The sequence below is a fragment of the Canis lupus genome, chromosome 12 (assembly GCF_011100685.1).
Source record: "Canis lupus familiaris isolate Mischka breed German Shepherd chromosome 12, alternate assembly UU_Cfam_GSD_1.0, whole genome shotgun sequence".
Lineage (NCBI taxonomy): Eukaryota > Metazoa > Chordata > Mammalia > Carnivora > Canidae > Canis > Canis lupus.
The window spans coordinates 12,872,054-12,889,870 of NC_049233.1; the positions used below are offsets into that span (position 1 = coordinate 12,872,054).

Consider the following 17,817-nt stretch of genomic DNA (forward strand, 5'->3'; position numbering starts at 1 on the left):
ATGTCCCCCCCTGGCTCGGCCGCGGGAGAGAGCGCCGGCGGCGGCGGCGGCGGTGGCGGCCCCGGGGTCCCGGAAGAGCCCGCGGCGGCGGCAGCGGCAGCGGCGGACGAGGGCCCCGCCCGAGAGGAGGTGAGAACCCGCGGCGCCCCTTCCCCGGCGCGGCCGCAGCCTGGCCCCCCACCCCCCGCCGCGCGGCCCCCGCCGGCTCCGCCGCAGCGCGGCCGGCGCCCCGCACCCCGAGCCGGCCGCCGCAGCCGCAGTCCCGCGCCGATGCCCCCACCGGCGGCCGGAGCTGTCCGCGGTGGCGGGGAAGGGGCTGCGCCGGGGGCGGGGCTCGGGGGTCCCGGGCAGGGGGAGGGGCCTGGGGGCGGAGCCTCGCGGACCCCGGGCGGACCGGGTGGGGACGGTGGCAGGAATCCTGGCTCGCGGAGGGGACGCTATCCTGAAGGCCAGGAAGGGCGACGTATAGGTGCTACAGAGGCAGGAGGGTACCGTGGGGAAGTGGTGGTGGTACCTCATCTGGGGTCCTAAGAAGGTCAGATGTATACAGAGGCGATTCCTCGCCCCCGGGGTCACCGGGAGTGTGTGAGCGTACCTCTCTCCCCCAATCCCCGGGGGTGGGGGTGGGGGGGGGCTGAGCCCAGGAAGCTTTCGGAGTGTTGGAAATAAGCATATCCCTATTTAGGGGCCCTACTCTCCAGTCCTCTTAACCTGGAAACAAAGGTTTGAGGAAGAGACCAGGAGCACTGCTCCCCTCCCCCCCATCTCCCATGCACACTCGTGCACACACATACACACTGCACTAGCGGCAGAAGCACATGGGCGGGGACGGACCTTCAGGTAGAGACCCTTTCAGAGGTGCTCCCAGAGGGACAAGTGCACACTCAGGGGGGCACACAAAAATGCACATCTGCACACACTCCAAGGCCAAGGCTCCTGGAAAGGTACATGTACCCTAATCTTGTTTGGACAGGCTGTGTGCTATTGCCTAGCCCACCTACCTATCTGCACTTCCAGATCTTTCCTCTCATTTCACACCAGGCCCAGGGCTGCTGCCTGTTACTGTGCCCTTCCTTTCCACCCTTTTCTCCCTTTCCTTGGCTAGCCTCCAGGTCAGGCCTGGGAAACTGGAGGAAATCAGGATCTCAGCAGGAGGGTGTGTGTGTGTGTGTGTGTGTGTGTGTGTGTTGGGGGAAGGGGGTTCCTAAAGCTACCCACAGGGAGGAGGAGTGAGAAAGCACAGCCCACCACAAGAAATCCAGCTCAATTCTCATTTATTAAGTGGCTTCAGGGTGCCAGAACCATGGTAGACACACAGAGTGAGACCCTCCCCTCAGGAGCACTCAGTCTAGACATGTAAACAAGTCATTGGGGTGACGGAAGGAGGGGGGGGAAGAATGGGCTGAGTGCTTTAACAGCCCCCAGAGAGCCCCAAGAATCATTTTCTTTTGACAAATGACTGGACTGCAAACATCTTCCTCCCTTCCCTCCTACTCTGGTCCCACATCCCCACTCCCCAGCCACTTGCCTCTGCCCTTCTGGATAGCTCCTCCTGGACTGCGTTCTACTCAGAGATACCAGTCCTTTCCCTCTCATTTTAGAATAGGGAAAGGATGTTAGGGTCCAGGAAGGAGACTTACAGGGGGCCTAAGGGCCAGATGTGGAAAAAGTGTCAGAGCTTGGGGTTTTCTGGGCCCACCTTCCCCTCCAAAGGAGGTATGAGACTAATGGTCTGTGAGGGACAGGGAGGTGGATGGGTCAAAGAGGACTGGCTCCTCCAGAACCCAAGGCTCAAATTGGGAAGAGATGAGGGCCCCACCTGTTAGGTGGGAAGGTGAGGTCAGTGGGTCCCTGCCCACTTTCCTGGAACACCTAGAAGGAATCCTGGCTGGGGACCTGCCTTCGCTGACGCCTGTCCTTCCTGTCTCCCCATCCACACCTTCTTCTGTTCCATGGCCATCTTTATGTCTGTCTTTGGACTCTGTTTCTCTGGGTGCCATCCTATCCATCTGTGTCTTCTCTGCCACCTGGGCCTCCTCCCTCCATCTCTGGCTCTGATCCCTCTCTGCCTTTTGGGGTATCTCTCTCTCTCTGTGTACTTCCCTATACTGGCATTCTGTTCTCTTTTCCTGTCCCCATGGCTCACTCTGGGTCATTTCTGCCTTTGTCTTTGGTCCTCGGCTTCCATCTCGGTCTTACCTTTTCTCTTCACATCCCTGTCTGCCTGTCATCTCTGCCGCTGGCTTTCACCCCTCCATCCATCTCTGTGCTGGGTCCTGCCACTCCATCTCACTCCCCATTTATCTCGGACCTTCCTCTGCCCGTCCGAGCAGCAGCGTCCCATCCAGCCCTCTTTCACCAAGTCCCTCTGCCGTGAGTCCCACTGGAAGTGCCTGCTGCTCTCGCTGCTCATGTACGGCTGTCTGGGGGCTGTGGCCTGGTGCCACGTAACCACGGTGACCCGCCTCACCTTCAGCAGCGCCTACCAGGGCAACAGCCTCATGTACCACGACAGCCCCTGCTCCAACGGCTATGTCTACATCCCCCTGGCCTTCCTGCTCATGCTGTACGCCGTCTACCTGGTGGAGTGTTGGCATTGCCAAGCCCGCCATGAGCTGCAGCACCGTGTTGATGTGAGCAGCGTGCGGGAGCGTGTGGGCCGCATGCAGCAGGCCACGCCCTGTATCTGGTGGAAGGCCATCAGCTACCACTATGTCCGCCGCACCCGCCAGGTCACCCGATACCGCAATGGAGACGCCTACACCACCACCCAGGTGAGGGGCTGGAGGGGAGCACAGGTCAGTCCAGATGGGAGGGGGGGGCGCGGGGACCCTCACTGACTGTCCCCAGGGGGAGGAGCACAGGCAACACTGAGCTCTTGTGGACATGGAAGCAGGAGGGCAATAACAACCATAATAGTAACAGGGAACACTCGCAGCCAGGCTCTGCCCTACATACATTATAAATGCCAGGTCATTTCTTTTAACCCCCATAACCACCCTGTGAGGTAGGTAACTACTGTCCACATTTTACAGATGAGGAAACTGAGGCCTTGAGAGGTTAAGTACCCTGCCCAGAGTCAAACCAACAGTATGTGGTGTATTTGAACCCAGGCAGTGTGGCTCCAGGGTGGTGTATACTGCTTAGTGCTTAATGGTTGGAGAAGGCTTCACATGCACTATCTCACAGCATGCTCTCACCTGTTCAGTGAGGCGGCTGCTTTCAGGTCCTCTTTCACAGGTAAGGAATCCTAAGCTCAATGACTTGCTCAAGGTCCGCAGCTCCTCAGTGGTAGTGCTAGATTCAAACCCAGGTCCCCAGGTCCCAAGTTCAAGGCTCCCAAAGGTGGGAGCCTTCTGGCAAAGGGATGGAGGTAGGCATGGGAGGCCCCACGGAGAGATGGGGGCGGGGGCCAACGAGCACTTCCCGGACCCGTGAGGCTCAGGCATTACTCGAGCCTTGGAAGAAGAGGGCATTTTCTCCGGATTGGGATGGGGGAACAGAAGCCTGGGGCCTGTGAGCATCAGGTAGGGGGCTGGGAGAGAGCTAAGGTGGGAATGGGCAGACCAGAGACAAAGGCGAGACGAAGGTGGTCTCGACAGGGTGCTCCTCGGCCCCTCTGGGAACACTCGTAAAAGGGAAGAAGGGGCAGCGGAGGGCACGGGAGACAGGGCGAAAAGGTCGGGCAAGCCCGATTCACGGCCAGCGCCTGACCGCCCCCCGCCCCCCCACCCGCGGAGCAGCGCTTAACTGCAATCAGCAGGCACCCCGGTAGGTCCGAGTTCGAGTTCCCGCCCGTCCTCAGGCCTGATGCTGACGCTCGGCCCGCCGTGCTCTGTGGGGCAGATGCTAACTAAGCTCCTGCCCGGCTGGGCCGAGCGGCCTCTAAGGCGGGGCAGGCAGGCTCTTAGGGTTTGCGCGGGCAGCAGGCGCAGCAGGCGCGGCGAAGGGGCGGACGAGGGTGAGCCTGCAGAAGCGACTCCCGCCGCCCTCCCCGGCGCCGCAGGTCTACCATGAGCGCGTCAACACGCACGTGGCCGAGGCCGAGTTCGACTACGCGCGCTGCGGCGTCCGCGACGTGTCCAAGGCGCTGGTGGGGCTGGAGGGCGCGCCGGCCACGCGCCTGCGCTTCACCAAGTGCTTCAGCTTCGCCAGCGTGGAGGCCGAGAACGCCTACCTGTGCCAGCGCGCGCGCTTCTTCGCCGAGAACGAGGGCCTGGACGACTACATGGAGGCGCGCGAGGGCATGCACCTCAAGAACGTGGACTTCCGCGAGTTCATGGTGGCCTTCCCGGACCCAGCGCGGCCGCCGTGGTACGCCTGCTCGTCGGCCTTCTGGGCCGCGGCGCTGCTCACGCTGTCGTGGCCGCTGCGCGTGCTGGCCGAGTACCGCACGGCCTACGCGCACTACCACGTGGAGAAGCTCTTCGGCCTGGAGGGCCCGGGCTCGGCGAGCAGCGCGGGCGGCGGCCTGAGCCCCAGCGACGAGCTGCTGCCGCCGCTCACGCACCGCCTGCCGCGGGTCAACACGGTGGACAGCACGGAGCTCGAGTGGCACATCCGCTCCAACCAGCAGCTGGTGCCCAGCTACTCGGAGGCGGTGCTCATGGACCTGGCGGGGCTGGGGGCGCGCTGCGCGGGGGCGGCGGGCGGCGGCTACGGGCCGGCGTGCCGCTACGGCGGGGTGGGCGGCCCGGGCGCGGCGGGCGTGGCCCCCTACCGGCGCAGCTGCGAGCACTGCCAGCGCGCCGTCAGCAGCTCGTCCATCTTCTCGCGCAGCGCGCTCAGCATCTGCGCCAGCCCGCGGGCCGGCCCGGGGCCCGGGGGCGGCCCGGGCTGCGGGGGCAGCCGCTTCTCGCTCGGCCGCCTCTACGGCTCGCGGCGCAGCTGCCTGTGGCGCAGCCGGAGCGGGAGCGTCAACGAGGCGAGCTGCCCCACCGAGCAGACGCGCCTGTCGAGCCAGGCCAGCATGGGGGACGACGAGGACGACGACGAGGAGGAGGAGGCCGGGCCGCCGCCGCCCTACCACGACGCCCTCTACTTCCCGGTGCTCATCGTGCACCGGCAAGAGGGGTGCCTGGGCCACAGCCACCGGCCGCTGCACCGCCACGGCTCCTGCGTAGAGACCTCACTGTGACCTCGGCCCGGCCCGGCCAGGCCCGCCGGCCTCCCTCCCGCCCCCCGCCAGACTGTGCTCCTCGCGCGCAGCGGGGGGAGTCGTGATGCTGACTGGGGCTGTGCTGGGCACGGCGCGGGGAGCGGGCGGCGAGGGGGCGCGCGGGGCGGACCCCGTGGGCTCCGGACCCCCGCCTTTCCTGAACAGAAAGAGACCGGCGACGGCGACGGCTGGGAAGGGGAGTGGCGGCTCCGGAGCACCCCCCCCCCCCCGGGCCCGGTGGGCTCTGCCAGCCCCGCCCCTGCGTTTCCAGGGGGCGCCTCCCTTTCCTACACGCACACTCGAGATTTCCCGTCCAGCCTTTCAATGGATCTTCTGTTAGTGGCGACTGTTCTGTGGCACCGCGTGGGGCCCGTCTCCAGGGCGAGGCCTTCGCTGTGCAGCTGGGGAGGTTGCGAGGCGCGGGGAAGGGAGATTGGAGCTTTCCTTCCACCGCTGCCTGGCCCCACCGGGGCCTCTCTCTCTGCGGAGGGGTGGTGGTTTGGGGAACACCAGGGCTGGCTTCCAACCAGCTAATGAATTCAGTGGGTCTGAGGCCGGAGCCAGATGTCAGCCTCGATGCTCCAGCTCAAAACCGTGCAAATGTTGCTATTCTCTTCTTGGCGCTGGCCCCAAACATCGGGGTTTCCTTTCTGCCCCTCCCTCCACCGCTGTTTATCTTGCTGGGTCCCTCGAGTGTGGGTCCTGGAGGGACTGTGCTCACACCACAGCCGTCACTCTGCTCCCTTCCCTCTTGCTCTCTGGCCCCAAGGAGCAGTTGCCCAGGGGGGAGGGAGGCAAAATGAGGGGATGTGTCTCAATCCTGTCTCTGAACTCTGCAGCCTCCCGGCAGCAGCGACCTAACCCGGGCTCTGGGAGGGCTCGCCCTTCAGAGGGGGGTGCGATACTCCCCAGGGCACCTTCATTAAAGCTGGTCATGGTGAATGGGTGGAAAGAGGGAGAGACAGACCTGGGTGACAAAGGGGAGCTCTCGCCGCCGGTGGGAGTCAAAAGAGGAGAGGGCAGCAGAGGGAGACAGAAAGGACTTCCAAAGGTGGGGGGTTGTCTGGGGCGACTCTTGCCTTCCCCAGACTTGTGGGAGGTGGTGTGAAGAGCCGTTGTCCCCACACATTACCTCTGCAGGGCTGAGAATGTGCTCACAAGCCCCAACTGGAGAAATACTCAATTCCAGTGGCAGGGTCCGAGGCAGGAATTCTCCAAATCTTGCCTGACCCCGGTGTCCTTCCCTATCCCATGAGCTGAAGCCCTGCAGTGTATCCCAGGGTCTTCAAAGGGGCACCCTGCCACCACCCAAGGGCACTGGCCCCACGTCCTGTTCTCGTAAAGCTCTGACACCGCCTTTTCTCCCCGACCACTCCCACCCTGATGCGCTTCAGTGTGCATGTCTGTGTACAACCAACCCCCTGCCCTCTCAACTCCCCTGGCTAAAGTTTTCCCAGCAGACTCAGTGCCCAGGGATTGAGCTCACATTTCAAGCTGGAGAGGATCACCCTTGGGCCGCCAACATCGCTCATCCCTGATGCTCCTCACTTTGCCTGAGCCTTCAGAGCTCCTCCTTCCCCTCCTTCAGCCTCCTCGCCCATCCTCCTTCAGCCTAGCCAGGACTACACCTGCCAAGGGCATGACTGCCACCTATGCAACATCTTCTCTGGCTTTCCTTCCCCCTTTCCTGGGGGGCTTAGGAGGTACAGACTGTGGGGACACCATGGCCCATGGCCCATTGGGGTTGAGCTTTACTTTCCCTGTGGCGATGGCAGAGTGGGAAAGGCAGAGGAGGCCAGGGAAGGGGTGGCTTGGGCCAGAGGGAATGGCTGCCCACTAGGTTTCCCTGGGCAGCGGTGGCCACCTGCCTGCCAGCACGAAACCTGCCTGGCCCCTGAGTCTGTGCTCCTTGGGGGCCTGGCATTTGGAGCACCTCTCTTTTTGAATGGACATCTGTGAGGTACAGGTGGTGAGCTGTGGCCGCAGGCCCCGGTTCTCCGCCAGCTGGCACCTGGATGTCGTGCTCTTGTGTGAAGGCAGCCCAGCCACTTCACGACTCCAAGGAGGGAGGGACTCCGCTCCTTCTCTCTCAGGTCCATTCCTGACACAGAACCTGAGCTAGGAGGAGGGGACAGGGCGAGGGGGGGGGGCTATTATTATTTTTGCCTGTATTGACTGTGTCTGCCTAGGTCTTAACACAGACGGCCTCACCTTCCACACATGCACAGACTTAGAGAGAAACCAATTCTTTGGTCTATTTTCTTGGTAGCTTTATTGATTGCCAGGGAAAACGAAAACCAGAAAATTAATTAATCTCTAAAATTAAACTTTACACTGAATGTTCTTGTTTCTCTAATTAGAACCTCTGCTAGCAGCTGTGGCTATGTACACACACTCACACACACCCTCACATCTACACGTTTGCACTCCAGAACTGTCAGAGGGTGTCAGGCACAAGACAGACTTCAGGTTGCCCAGACAGGCACACAAGTGCAGTCACTCCCAAGCCCCCTTTGGTGCTCTGCTCTGCGCTGCTTGTTGGAAGGAGTCCCTGAAAACAGGCACCCCCAGGCTGTGGCTGCAGCCCCATGACCCATCCTTTGGAAAGACCACAGTTCTGGAGGCTCTGGGTCTCTCAGTGGGAGGAGGATGGAGGACAAGGCTCAGCCTGGATCTATCAGGTCCTCTTGTGGCCCCGTGGGCTGATGTGGCTCCTGTGGGCAGCCGCAGAAGGACAGGGACTCATGGAGGGCACCCGGAAGGCTCCTTTTGTGCTGGGAACAAGGGCTTGTGGGGTGGGCTGGGCCTGGCTGGGGAGAAGACAGTATCTGTCAATTGGGTGCATCACACTGTGGCCTTTCTGTCGTGGATTTCCAAGCGCAAAGATTGTACAAATCAAACTGGTGGATAATAAAGTTGCAGATGACTCACTGACTTCCCTCCCCAGTGTGGCACCTCCCCCACGCCCTCCTCCTCCTCCCAGCAGAAGTTCCCTGGTGGGGGCAGTGGGTCTGAGTCTCTCCTGTCACCTCTGTTTTCCCCTTTCCAGGTTGAGGGGGCGCAGGTTAGAATGAGGGGATGGAATGGCCTGTAGAACGGGATCACTTTAGCAGCGTCAAGTAATAGGGAGCATCGGCAGGGGTGAGGGTGGAAGAGCCAGGCAAAGCTCTGCAGTCACCAGAGGAGAGAAAGACCCTGTGTGTGTGTGTGTGTGTGTGTGTGTGCGCGCGCGCGTGCGTGTGTGTCCCTGTGTGTGCATGCATGCACATCTTTGAAGGTCAAGAAGTCCAGGACCTGTTCAGTAGAGAGGAACATGGTGGGGAGGGGGGGCAGGGAGATGGATGGCCTCCACGGGAGAGTCTGGGCAGGGACTGGCTTTTGGTCTTCTCTGCCTTCCCTAATCCTGGAAGAAGTCAGTCATTTCAGGTAACATCCTCTTCCAGGGGTACAAGGGATGGGTCCCACTTCATATCCCTTCTTTCCCCCATCCCAGTCCCTTCCCCCACCTCATATCCTCATCTGCATCACACTTGATCACTCACCGCAAGGATATCCATGGTCTCTGTCTCCTCCCTCTAGACCCATGTAACATTCTATAGGAGGAATGATTGAACATGAAATGAGAGATCGGGCTAGGACAGTGACCCAGGTCCTGTCACTGCCCCAGCCCCCCAGTTCCCCAACCTTATCCTACAGGGTTCTCAGGGCCCTTGGCAGTGATTGGTGACATGAAGTGGCTGGGATTCAAGGCCCGCTGGCGGGCGGCTTCCCGGTTGGCACAGAGGGCCTGGCCAATGAGGTACTCGCTCTCCTGGGCTACATCTGACAGGCGCAAGTCAAACTCCAGGAGGGTCTTGTTGTCTGACATGCCTTCCAGGAGCTGCTTCCCGCCGTCCTGGGAGAGGAGTACAAGAGAAGGGGTCGTTTTATATCACTACCTAGGATTGTACACGTGCATACACATTTATATAAAGATGTGACTAGAATGAGAGTTTCACGAAACAACGGTTAACCTATTTGTTCAGCACGCTAATGTGTCCTATGCAATCCTATCCTATTCTATAAGAAAAATGGTACTCAAGACCTACTAAACTGAATTTTTGACCCTCATGATTTGAAAAACATGGTTCTGTGATAATGATGGTAACTCCACTCCTCTGATTCTACCATGGGTAGGTGAGACAGATCTGGCTAATGACATCTGAGGAGGAAGGATGGAGGAAGTGGTTTCTGGGAAGGTTGTTCTCACTCTGAAAAGAGAACAAGAGAGAGGGGTGCTCTCCCTTTTCCTGTCTCTGAGCATGGCCCCAAGTGACATGTAGCAGCCATCTTGGGACCTGAGAGAAGCACCTGGGAGGACACCGCCAAGTGGCTGGGTGGGCAGAGCAGATGGCACCACTGAGCGAGTGAATTTACCACCTCCGAAGATCCTCTACCCTGGGGCTTCTGATTATGGGACGTATTGAATATTCCTCTTGTTTAGGCCACTTCCTGGATCGGTTTTCTGTTACTTGTGGCCAAGAGCACTCTGTTGGGAGACGGTGTGTGTGTGTGAGCAAGACTGTTCTCTGGGGAGGTTTGGTACAGGGTGCCAACATGGAGGGAACACATGGAGGGTCCCCCTCACTAGTCCTCATAGCTCCAAGCTCCAGCCCCTTGTTGGGTGGGCTACACCTGATGTGAACAATTTTTTATGTGGGAGGTAGAATGGTTGTGTTCTATGGTTGTGACCCAATAGTGTGGTGCAAAGTCAGTTTAATGGGTTACAGATGCATTTTTTAAAAATGAAGCAGAATAGAATATAAAGGAAACTATTAGCATGTGTCACAAGCAGTGAAAGTACATTTCACTGATGCTATATTGATAGGTCTGTTCACTAGGTGTTCATGTAAATTGCATTTCTTGTTTTGACACTTGCTCAAGAAAATGAGAGACATTGTCTATCAGAAAAGACCCAGGTGGGGCATCTGGGTGACTCAGTTGGTTAAGCATCCAACTCTTGTTTTCTGTTCAGGTCATGATCTCGGGGTTCAGAGATCCAGCCCTGCATCAGGTTCCACACTCAGCAGGGAGTCTGCTTGAGATTCTCTCTCTCCCTCTGTCCCTTGTTGCATTTTTTCTCTCTCTCTCCCTCAAATAAATATTTTTGAAAATATTTCATTTATTTGAGAGAGAGAGAGAGTGTGTGAGCACCAATGGGGGGGAGGGGCAGAGGGAGAGGAAGAAGCAGGTTCCCCACTGAGCAGGGAACCCCGATGCTGGGCTTGATCCCAGGACTCTGAGATCATGACTAGAGCCAAAGGTAGACAGTTAACTGATTCAGCCTCCCAGGTACCCCAAATAAACAAATCTGGTTTTCAACCAGCCCTGTTTTTTTTTTTTTTAAAGATTTTATTTAAAATAAATAAAAGAGAGAGAGAACATGAGCAGAGGGAATGGCAGGCAGAGGGAGAAGCAGGTTCCCCACTGAGCAGGGAGCCTGATGTGGGGCTTGATCCTAGGACCCTGGGATCATGACCTGAGCTGAAGGCAGACGCTTAACCAAGTGAGCCTCCCAGGAGTACCCAGTCCTGGATTTGAATCACAGCACTGACATTCTCTACCGACTGGATGCATTAACCCCTCTGAGACTCAATTTTCCATCTGTAAAGTGGGGTTAAGAATACACATTCTAGGGGCACCTGGGTGGTTCAGTCAGTTAAGTGTCCCACTCTTGGTTTTGGTTCAGGTCATGATCTCAGGGTTGTGAGATTGAGCCCTATGTCAAGCTCTACACTGAGCATGGAGTCTGCTTGAGATTCTCTCTCCCTCTCTCTCTGCCCCTCCCTCATCCCTCTTCTCTCTCTCTCTCTCAAATAAATAAATAAATCTTTAAAAAAAAGAGTTCATATTTTATTAGAGGTGCCTGGCTGGCTCAGTCCATAGAGCATGCAACATTTTATCTTGAGGTTGTAAGTTTGAGCCCCATGTTGGGTGTAAAGATTACTTAAAAATAAAATCTTCAAAAAAAAGAAAAGAATACACATTCTACTAGATAACTGTAGGAATAAAGGAATAGTGCCTGGCATAGGCTATAAAGCTGAATAATAGTAATAGCTAGCGATCCTGAGGTCCTAGCCAGTGCCTCCAATGTTAACTGCTTTATAACTCATTTAATCCTCCCAGTAACAACACGTAGAAGTAGATTCTATTATTATCTCCATTTTACAGATGAGGACATGGTGGCCCAAAACGTTAAATAATTTAACCGAGTGCAAAATGGCAGAGCTGGGATTAGAACTGGGTAAAGTCTGTGGTCTTAACAATTACTCTGGAAGTTCCTCAAGGTAGTTGGATTCCCACACTCACCCCCCAAGGCTACGGGGCTCTTCTTGGCTCTGCCAGCCCCAGAAGGTACAGCTTACCAGCCCGATGTGATTGCAGGACAGGTTGATGCTGGTGAGCGTGGTGTTGACAGTGAGCACCTGGGAGAGGAGGGTGGCGGTGGGCTCAGAGAGTTCATTGCCCCCGAGGTGCAGGGTTGTGAGGCACTTGTTGGTCTGTAAGGCATGGGCAAGTGCCTGGCCACCCTCATCTTCGATGCAGTTGAGGCGCAGGTTGAGGGAAATGAGGTTGGTGTTGTGTGCTAGGGCGTGAGCCAGTGACTGGGCACCAGGCGCACGCACCTGGTTGTTGGCCAGGGTGAGCACACGGAGGTGGCTGTGGCTTAGCAGCTTGGCCGCGGCACGTGCACCCCGGTCCCCGATGAGGTTGTGTGATAGGTCCAGCTCCTCAAGGGCTGGGTGATCCAGGAGGCTGCGAATTAGTATGCGTGCCTTGTCATCGTCCACCTTGCTTCGGGTCAGCCTGAAGGTCTGTGGGCAGGTAGAAAGTATGCAGCACCTGGCAGCCAGGGAGAATCTGCCTGCCTGCCTGCCCAGCTACCTTCTGCAGGTAGAGGAGCAGGCCACAGGGAGGCCCGAGGTTCTGCTTATCTGGTGTTGGCCATCCAACTGGCCCTGGCCAGGGCAGGGCTTCCCCGCGTGGCAGAGCAGTGCGGAACTGGTGGCAGGCAGTAGAAGGAAAGCCTACCATTTATTGACAAATTACTATGCGGTAGGCATGCTGCTAGAGTGTTATCATAACAATTATCTCTGACTCTCTAACCCCCAGGCAGGTAGAATGAGTTCTTTCTACTTTGCAGATAGAAAATGAAGGCTGAGGGTGGACAGGTCATTTGCTCAGGGTCACACAGTCACAGTGATCAAGTCCCAGAGGTAGGTTCAAATCCAGGTCTATTTGATGCCCCAACTCCTGTTTGATGGCCAGGAGAGGAACTCTTGGATGGAGAGGCCAGGGAAAGAAGCAGGATGAGAGATGGGGAATGGAAGGATGGAGAGAAAAGACAAAAGAATGGGGTAGGACTAGCATGGGGAATCCTGGAGATGGGAGTCCTAACCCTCTCCTTCTAACCAGCTCCTTCCACTCCTCCCTCTTCCACGGGGCCTCTCCACCCTCTTCCCATTCTTCATTCCCCTGCTTTCTTTATGTCTCCCTTAGCCAGCTTAGAGCCTCTTGTGTCTCTTATCATTTCATTGTACCTATCTGGCAAAGCTCCAACCATGGATCAACCCCACTCTGTTTTCTGCCTATCTGTGCCCAAGCAATTGATGTAACGGAAAATGTCACATGACAGTTCTGGTTGGTATCTCTGGAACCACCCTCAGACCCTCAATGCTGTGTGCCAATTTAGCCCTGTTTCTCTGGACAACATATTCTCTCTTACTCTATAACAATGATTTCAACCTTCTCCAGCCTTCTCAAACTTCAGGGAGCCACCCTACAGCCTCCTTTCAGCACTTCAGTTTCCTCCTGCCTCCCTGGCCATTGAATGGGAACCCTTCATTTTCCTAATACCAAACACGAGCCCACTGCTACCCACCACATCCTCTCTCCTCTGCCCAGAGCCAACTGCCCCACCTCAGTTCTCAATTCTACCCTCCCTGCCTTCTCAAGAACCTTCCTTGGTAAATGAACCTATGCCTTTCTCCTGGACTCATCGCTTTGTTGCTGTCCAGTGGAACTTTATACTGGTTTTAAACCCATGCAAATATCTTTTTAAGAAAACCTAAACCCTTCATATTACTGATTTCCCCTTCATACCCTTCACAGCCAAGTTCTTGAATAAGCTGATCACAGCCATCCTGTTTCCTCACTTCCCACTCTCTCCATAAACCACTCCAATCTGGCCCCTGTTCCTGGCACTCCACTGACAGTTCCGGCTCTGTGACCTCTGAGTTTGCTAAATTTGGTCCTCAGCATCACCCCACTCCATTGCTGCTTGCTCCTTTTCTTGAGATTCACCCGTCCCTCCGCTCTGTGACTTGAGGCCATGTCTCCCCCGTTTCCTCTTTCTCTGACTTTTTGGCAGGCTTTCCCTCTTCCAATCAGAATACGTGGGACATACTTTACTGAAAAATTATCTGTCGAGTATTTGAGTTTCAAATTTAACTGGATGTCTTGTATTTTTATTTGCTAAATCTAGCATTCCTAGCCTAGTTGTAATTTTACATTTACATGATTGCTGATGAGTGCCTTTTATCCCACCAGACTGCTAGCTCCAGAGGCCACAAATGGTATTAATTTTGCTCATTGTTGAATCTTCAGCACCAAGGATAGGGCCCAGAGTGCAGATGTTCCTTGGATGAGTAAGTGGCTTGAGAACTGGGAGAGCAGTGCCTTGTTCGACTCTGCATCCCCAGAATCCAGCTTGGTGCAGGGTGCATTCACTTGGTCAGTGAATGAGAAGGAAATGGGAGATGATGGGGATGGAGGAGGAGGAGGAAGAGCAGGAAGAGGAGGGGAGAATGGGACATAGAGGAAGGCCCGGCCGCCTGGTACCTTGAGGGTGTGGCATGCCTTGATGGTGGCCGCCAGGGAGTGGCAGTCCTGATAGGTGAAGAGGAAGAGGTTCCACTCGAAGTTCATGCCGCAGTCCTTGACCCCATACACCAGGTCCAGCTCCTCCAGGTGGCTCAGGCCAGCTACCAGGTCCCGCAGTTGGTAGTGGTCCCCGGTGGGCTGCTCCATCTCGGCCTCGCTGCCCGAGTCGGACAGCTCCCCGTTCCACGGCTGGAGTGGGAGCTGCACGGGCGGAAGGAACTGATCCACGCGGAGCCTGCGCACGTAGTTCCTGCAGAATGGCAGCAGGTCGAGGATCACCGCGGGGTCTGTGGTGCTCGGGATGAAGTGCTTTATCAGGTTTTCCAGGTGCCGCTCGAAGAACAGGCGCTTCCAGCTGCCTCCGTGCCTGGCCACGTGGCACACGGGCCAGCGCTGCATGCAGCAACGGCGCCAGTAGTTCTCGTCGTCGATCAGGTTGGCGGTCACGGTCAGCGGCAGGTCGGGTGACAAGTGGTTCAGGACCTTCTGCTGGTGCTCTGGAAGCAGCTGCTTCAGGATAGGGTTGTCTTTGAGAACAGGAGGGAAAGCAGGAGTCACAGTGGTGGGGATACCACAACGTGGTACCCTGGGCTGGTCCTGCCTGGGGGCACCCAAGCAAATGGAAGACCTTCCGCGGCCCTCAGGGAGCCCCAGCCTGAGAGGGGGCGGGCAGCCTTTACTATCAGGGATGCTTAGTCTGAGGATAGAGACGTAGCCCCTGGCATTGGGATGTTCCCTGCCTGAAGGTGGACATCTTCCTGTCTGGTTCCAGGGAGCTCCCAGTCTGAACAAGAATCTCAGGTCTAGCCCTCAGGTATTACTTAGTCTGATGTAGGAGATAATCCTGAGCCCAGAGATTCCCAAATGATTTGATTCATTAATTTCAAAACAAAACAGAACAAATATATTTGAACATCTACTGTGCTCCAAGACACTAAGTGCTGAGGGTACAAGCAAGAGTGAGGAAGACGGTGGAAGCCACTCCTTCTTAGGAGAGGAGGCAGACAGTAAATAAGTCAGGAGAATATACTGTAGGTCAGGTGGTGGTACGTGCTACAGATAAATGATGATCCTGTCCTCACAGCCCCAACCAGTAGGAGAGGCTGGGAACTCATCTTTGAAAAGGATAACCATTTACAGAGCACAAAGTACAGAACAAACCAAGAACCTATGTGCACTGTGGAAGGCTCCAAGAGAGTGGAGGATGGTCAACCAGGGAGGGCTTTCTGGAGGAGGTGTTTGGTAAATATGATTTGGGCTGGGTTTTGCTGGAGAGAGTGGGAAAGATGAGGAGAGGGCATAGACAGGCAGTGCACAGTGTGGATGGGAATCTGGTGGACCCTGGAAGTAGAGACAGTGGGAGAAACCATTCTGGTTCCAAAGGGTAAGGGCAGTGTTTACTGGGGATGAGGACCCAGTGCAGGAGGGCAGGGGCTGCCCCAAGACCCAGCCTTTGAGGTTTTGCCTCTGGGCAGGCAGTCCCCACCCATCCTACCCTACTCCTGGCCTTTTGAAACCTCCTGCCCAGGGCAGGGACAGACTCACTCTGGAAGTTCTCAACAATGTGCTGAATGCAGAGCTCTGTGAGGAGGGGCACGATGGCCAGTGACCACTCAGGGTCCTCAGCTATGATCCTGCGCATCCGACGTACATTGGCCCCGGATTTCCAGCCCTTGGACTTGCTGGGGGGTGGGATGACTGAGGGTCTTGAGGGCTGGGGACCTGTGCTTGAAGCTTGGCCTGCGGTGGAGGACCTGTCCTGCATGGTGATTGAGGATCGGCTGAGGACTGACAGTGTTGGTGTCACTAGGGTTTCCTGCATGCTGTGGACTGGCAGCCTAGGGGCAGGTAGCCCCTTGGTGATGGCCTTGCAACGAGGAGTCTCTCAGACTGGCAGGTTCTTGGTGCCCATGGGAACCTGGAGGGAGAGGAGGGGTGGAGATCTTAACTTTGGAGCGTTTCAGTGGGCATTTAGCAAGAGAGGTAGCACACAGTGGTTCTTAAGGGTCCATCTCTGGAGTAGAGCAGATCCAGGTAAAAATCCTACTGGTTAGCTGTGTGGCCTTGGGCAAGTTACTGAATCTCTTCTAGTTTCATATGCCTCCTCTACAAAATGAAGAGGACAGTTACTTATAAGAGGAGTGGGAGAAGTGAATAAAATAATGCATCTAAAGAGGCATAGTATACTACGACACATGCAACTATAGCAAAGAGCAGGCCGACATTTTGGATAATAATATCTATACAGAAATCAGAAGTAATTAATATATGTTGGATGCTTATTTATGTATTTTAAAAAAGATTTCTGAGAATGAGAGAGAGAGAGAGAGAGAGAATGTCCAAGAATGGGCAGGGTAGAGGCAGAGGGGAAGAGAGAGAGAATCTCAAGCAGACACCCCCACTAAGTGTGGAGCCTGGTATGGAGCTCCATCCTACAACCCTGAGGTCATGACCTGAGCCAAAACCAAGAGTCAGATGCTCAACCGACTGTGCCACCCAGGCGCTCCTGGACACTTTTTTTTTTTTTTTTCCTGGACACTTTTTAAAAAAAGTTCTTTATGGGGATCCCTGGGTGGCACAGCGGTTTAGCGCCTGCCTTTGGCCCAGGACGCTGTCCTGGAGACTCTGGATCGAATCCCACGTCGGGCTCCTGGTGCATGGAGCCTGCTTCTCCCTCTGCCTGTGTCTCTGCCTCTCTCTCTCTCTCTCTGTGTGACTATCATAAATAAATAAAAATTAAAAAAAAAGTTCTTTATGCATGTTAACCAATTTAATCCTCACAAAAGCCTTTTTGAAATAGGCATTTTTATTTTTCCCATTTTTCTGATGTGAACCCAAAACACAGAGAGGCTAATTGACTTGCCCCATGTCACACAGCTTATAAATAACAAGGATGGATTTAAACTCAGTCTATCAAGTTCATTGTTTTCTTTAAAGATTTTAAATAATCTCTACAGCCAACATCGGGCCTGAGCTCACAACCCGGAGACCAAGAGTTACATGCTCTACTGACGGAGACAGCCAGGTGCCACTCAAGTTAATTCTCTGAACCCTACATTGTACTGCCCCTCTGAAGGTGAGAGGTCTAGATGCATATTGCCAAACGCTCGAAGTATAATAAAGAACCATTAAAAAAAAAAAAAAAAAGAACCATTTAGTTTGGGACGCCTGGGTGGTTCAGCGGTTGAGCACATCTGCGTTCAGCTCAGGGCGTGATCCTGGAGCATTGGGATCAAGTTCCGCATCGGGTTCCCTGCATGGAGCCTGCTTCTCTGTCTGCCTGTGTCTCTGCCTCTCTTTTTTGTGTGTCTCTCATGAATAAATAAATAAAATCTTTAAAAAAGGAGCCATTTAGTTCAAAACAGCTCCTGGGGTTAAGTATTTTATAGAACAGCACTGCCTGACCAGGAGGATGGGGTTGAGAACAGCACTGCCAAGTAGAAATGAGATACATGTCAAAATGTAGGCCACATATACTATTTAAAATGTAGTAAAATAAAATAAAATAAAAAATAATCAAGAGAAATGGGTGAAATTAGTTTCATGTTTAACCCAATATGTCTAATATTATCATTGAAATATGTAATCAATATAAAAATTATGTTTAAAAAAGATTTTATTTATTCATGACAGATACACAGAGAGAGGCAGAGACACAGGCAGAAGAAGAAGCAGGCTCCTTGCAAGGAGCCTGATGCGGGACTTGATCCCAGATCCTGGGATCACGCCCTGAGCGG

General features: G+C 55.3%; 2 protein-coding genes across 11 annotated transcripts in view; one reads left to right on the forward strand and one right to left on the reverse strand.

The window, feature by feature from the left end:
* TMEM151B (transmembrane protein 151B) lies at positions 1–8,092 on the forward strand. Its single transcript, XM_038554199.1, has 3 exons — positions 1–129; positions 2,334–2,774; positions 4,007–8,092. Exons 1-3 carry the CDS (start codon positions 1–3, stop codon positions 5,135–5,137), a joined length of 1,701 nt encoding a protein of 566 aa, XP_038410127.1. The 3' UTR covers positions 5,138–8,092.
* TCTE1 (t-complex-associated-testis-expressed 1) overlaps positions 7,407–17,817 on the reverse strand; it is an 18,159-nt gene continuing 7,748 nt past the window's right edge. For 8 of the 10 annotated variants that reach the window (XM_038554200.1, XM_038554201.1, XM_038554204.1 and 5 more), the window contains 6 exons: positions 15,626–15,998; positions 14,039–14,607; positions 11,563–12,012; positions 8,843–9,053; positions 8,701–8,751; positions 7,407–7,968 (listed from right to left, as the gene is read on the reverse strand). In XM_038554200.1, coding sequence (XP_038410128.1) covers positions 8,844–9,053; positions 11,563–12,012; positions 14,039–14,607; positions 15,626–15,902 — 1,506 coding nt within the window. In that variant the 5' untranslated portion in view covers positions 15,903–15,998 and the 3' untranslated portion in view covers positions 7,407–7,968; positions 8,701–8,751; position 8,843. The remainder of the gene's footprint in view (positions 7,969–8,700; positions 8,752–8,842; positions 9,054–11,562; positions 12,013–14,038; positions 14,608–15,625; positions 15,999–17,817) is intronic. The other 2 variants (XM_038554209.1, XM_038554202.1) reach the window with 2 other exon arrangements.

What these genes read in the sequence shown, in the direction of transcription:
- TMEM151B (XM_038554199.1), top strand. Translation starts at nt 1, where the DNA reads ATGTCCCCCCCTGGCTCGGCCGCGGGAGAGAGCGCCGGCGGCGGCGGC. An exon ending in AGGGCCCCGCCCGAGAGGAG is followed by an intron (nt 130 to 2,333) that starts GTGAGAACCCGC and finishes CCGTCCGAGCAG; the next exon opens with CAGCGTCCCATCCAGCCCTC. An exon ending in ACGCCTACACCACCACCCAG is followed by an intron (nt 2,775 to 4,006) that starts GTGAGGGGCTGG and finishes CCGGCGCCGCAG; the next exon opens with GTCTACCATGAGCGCGTCAA.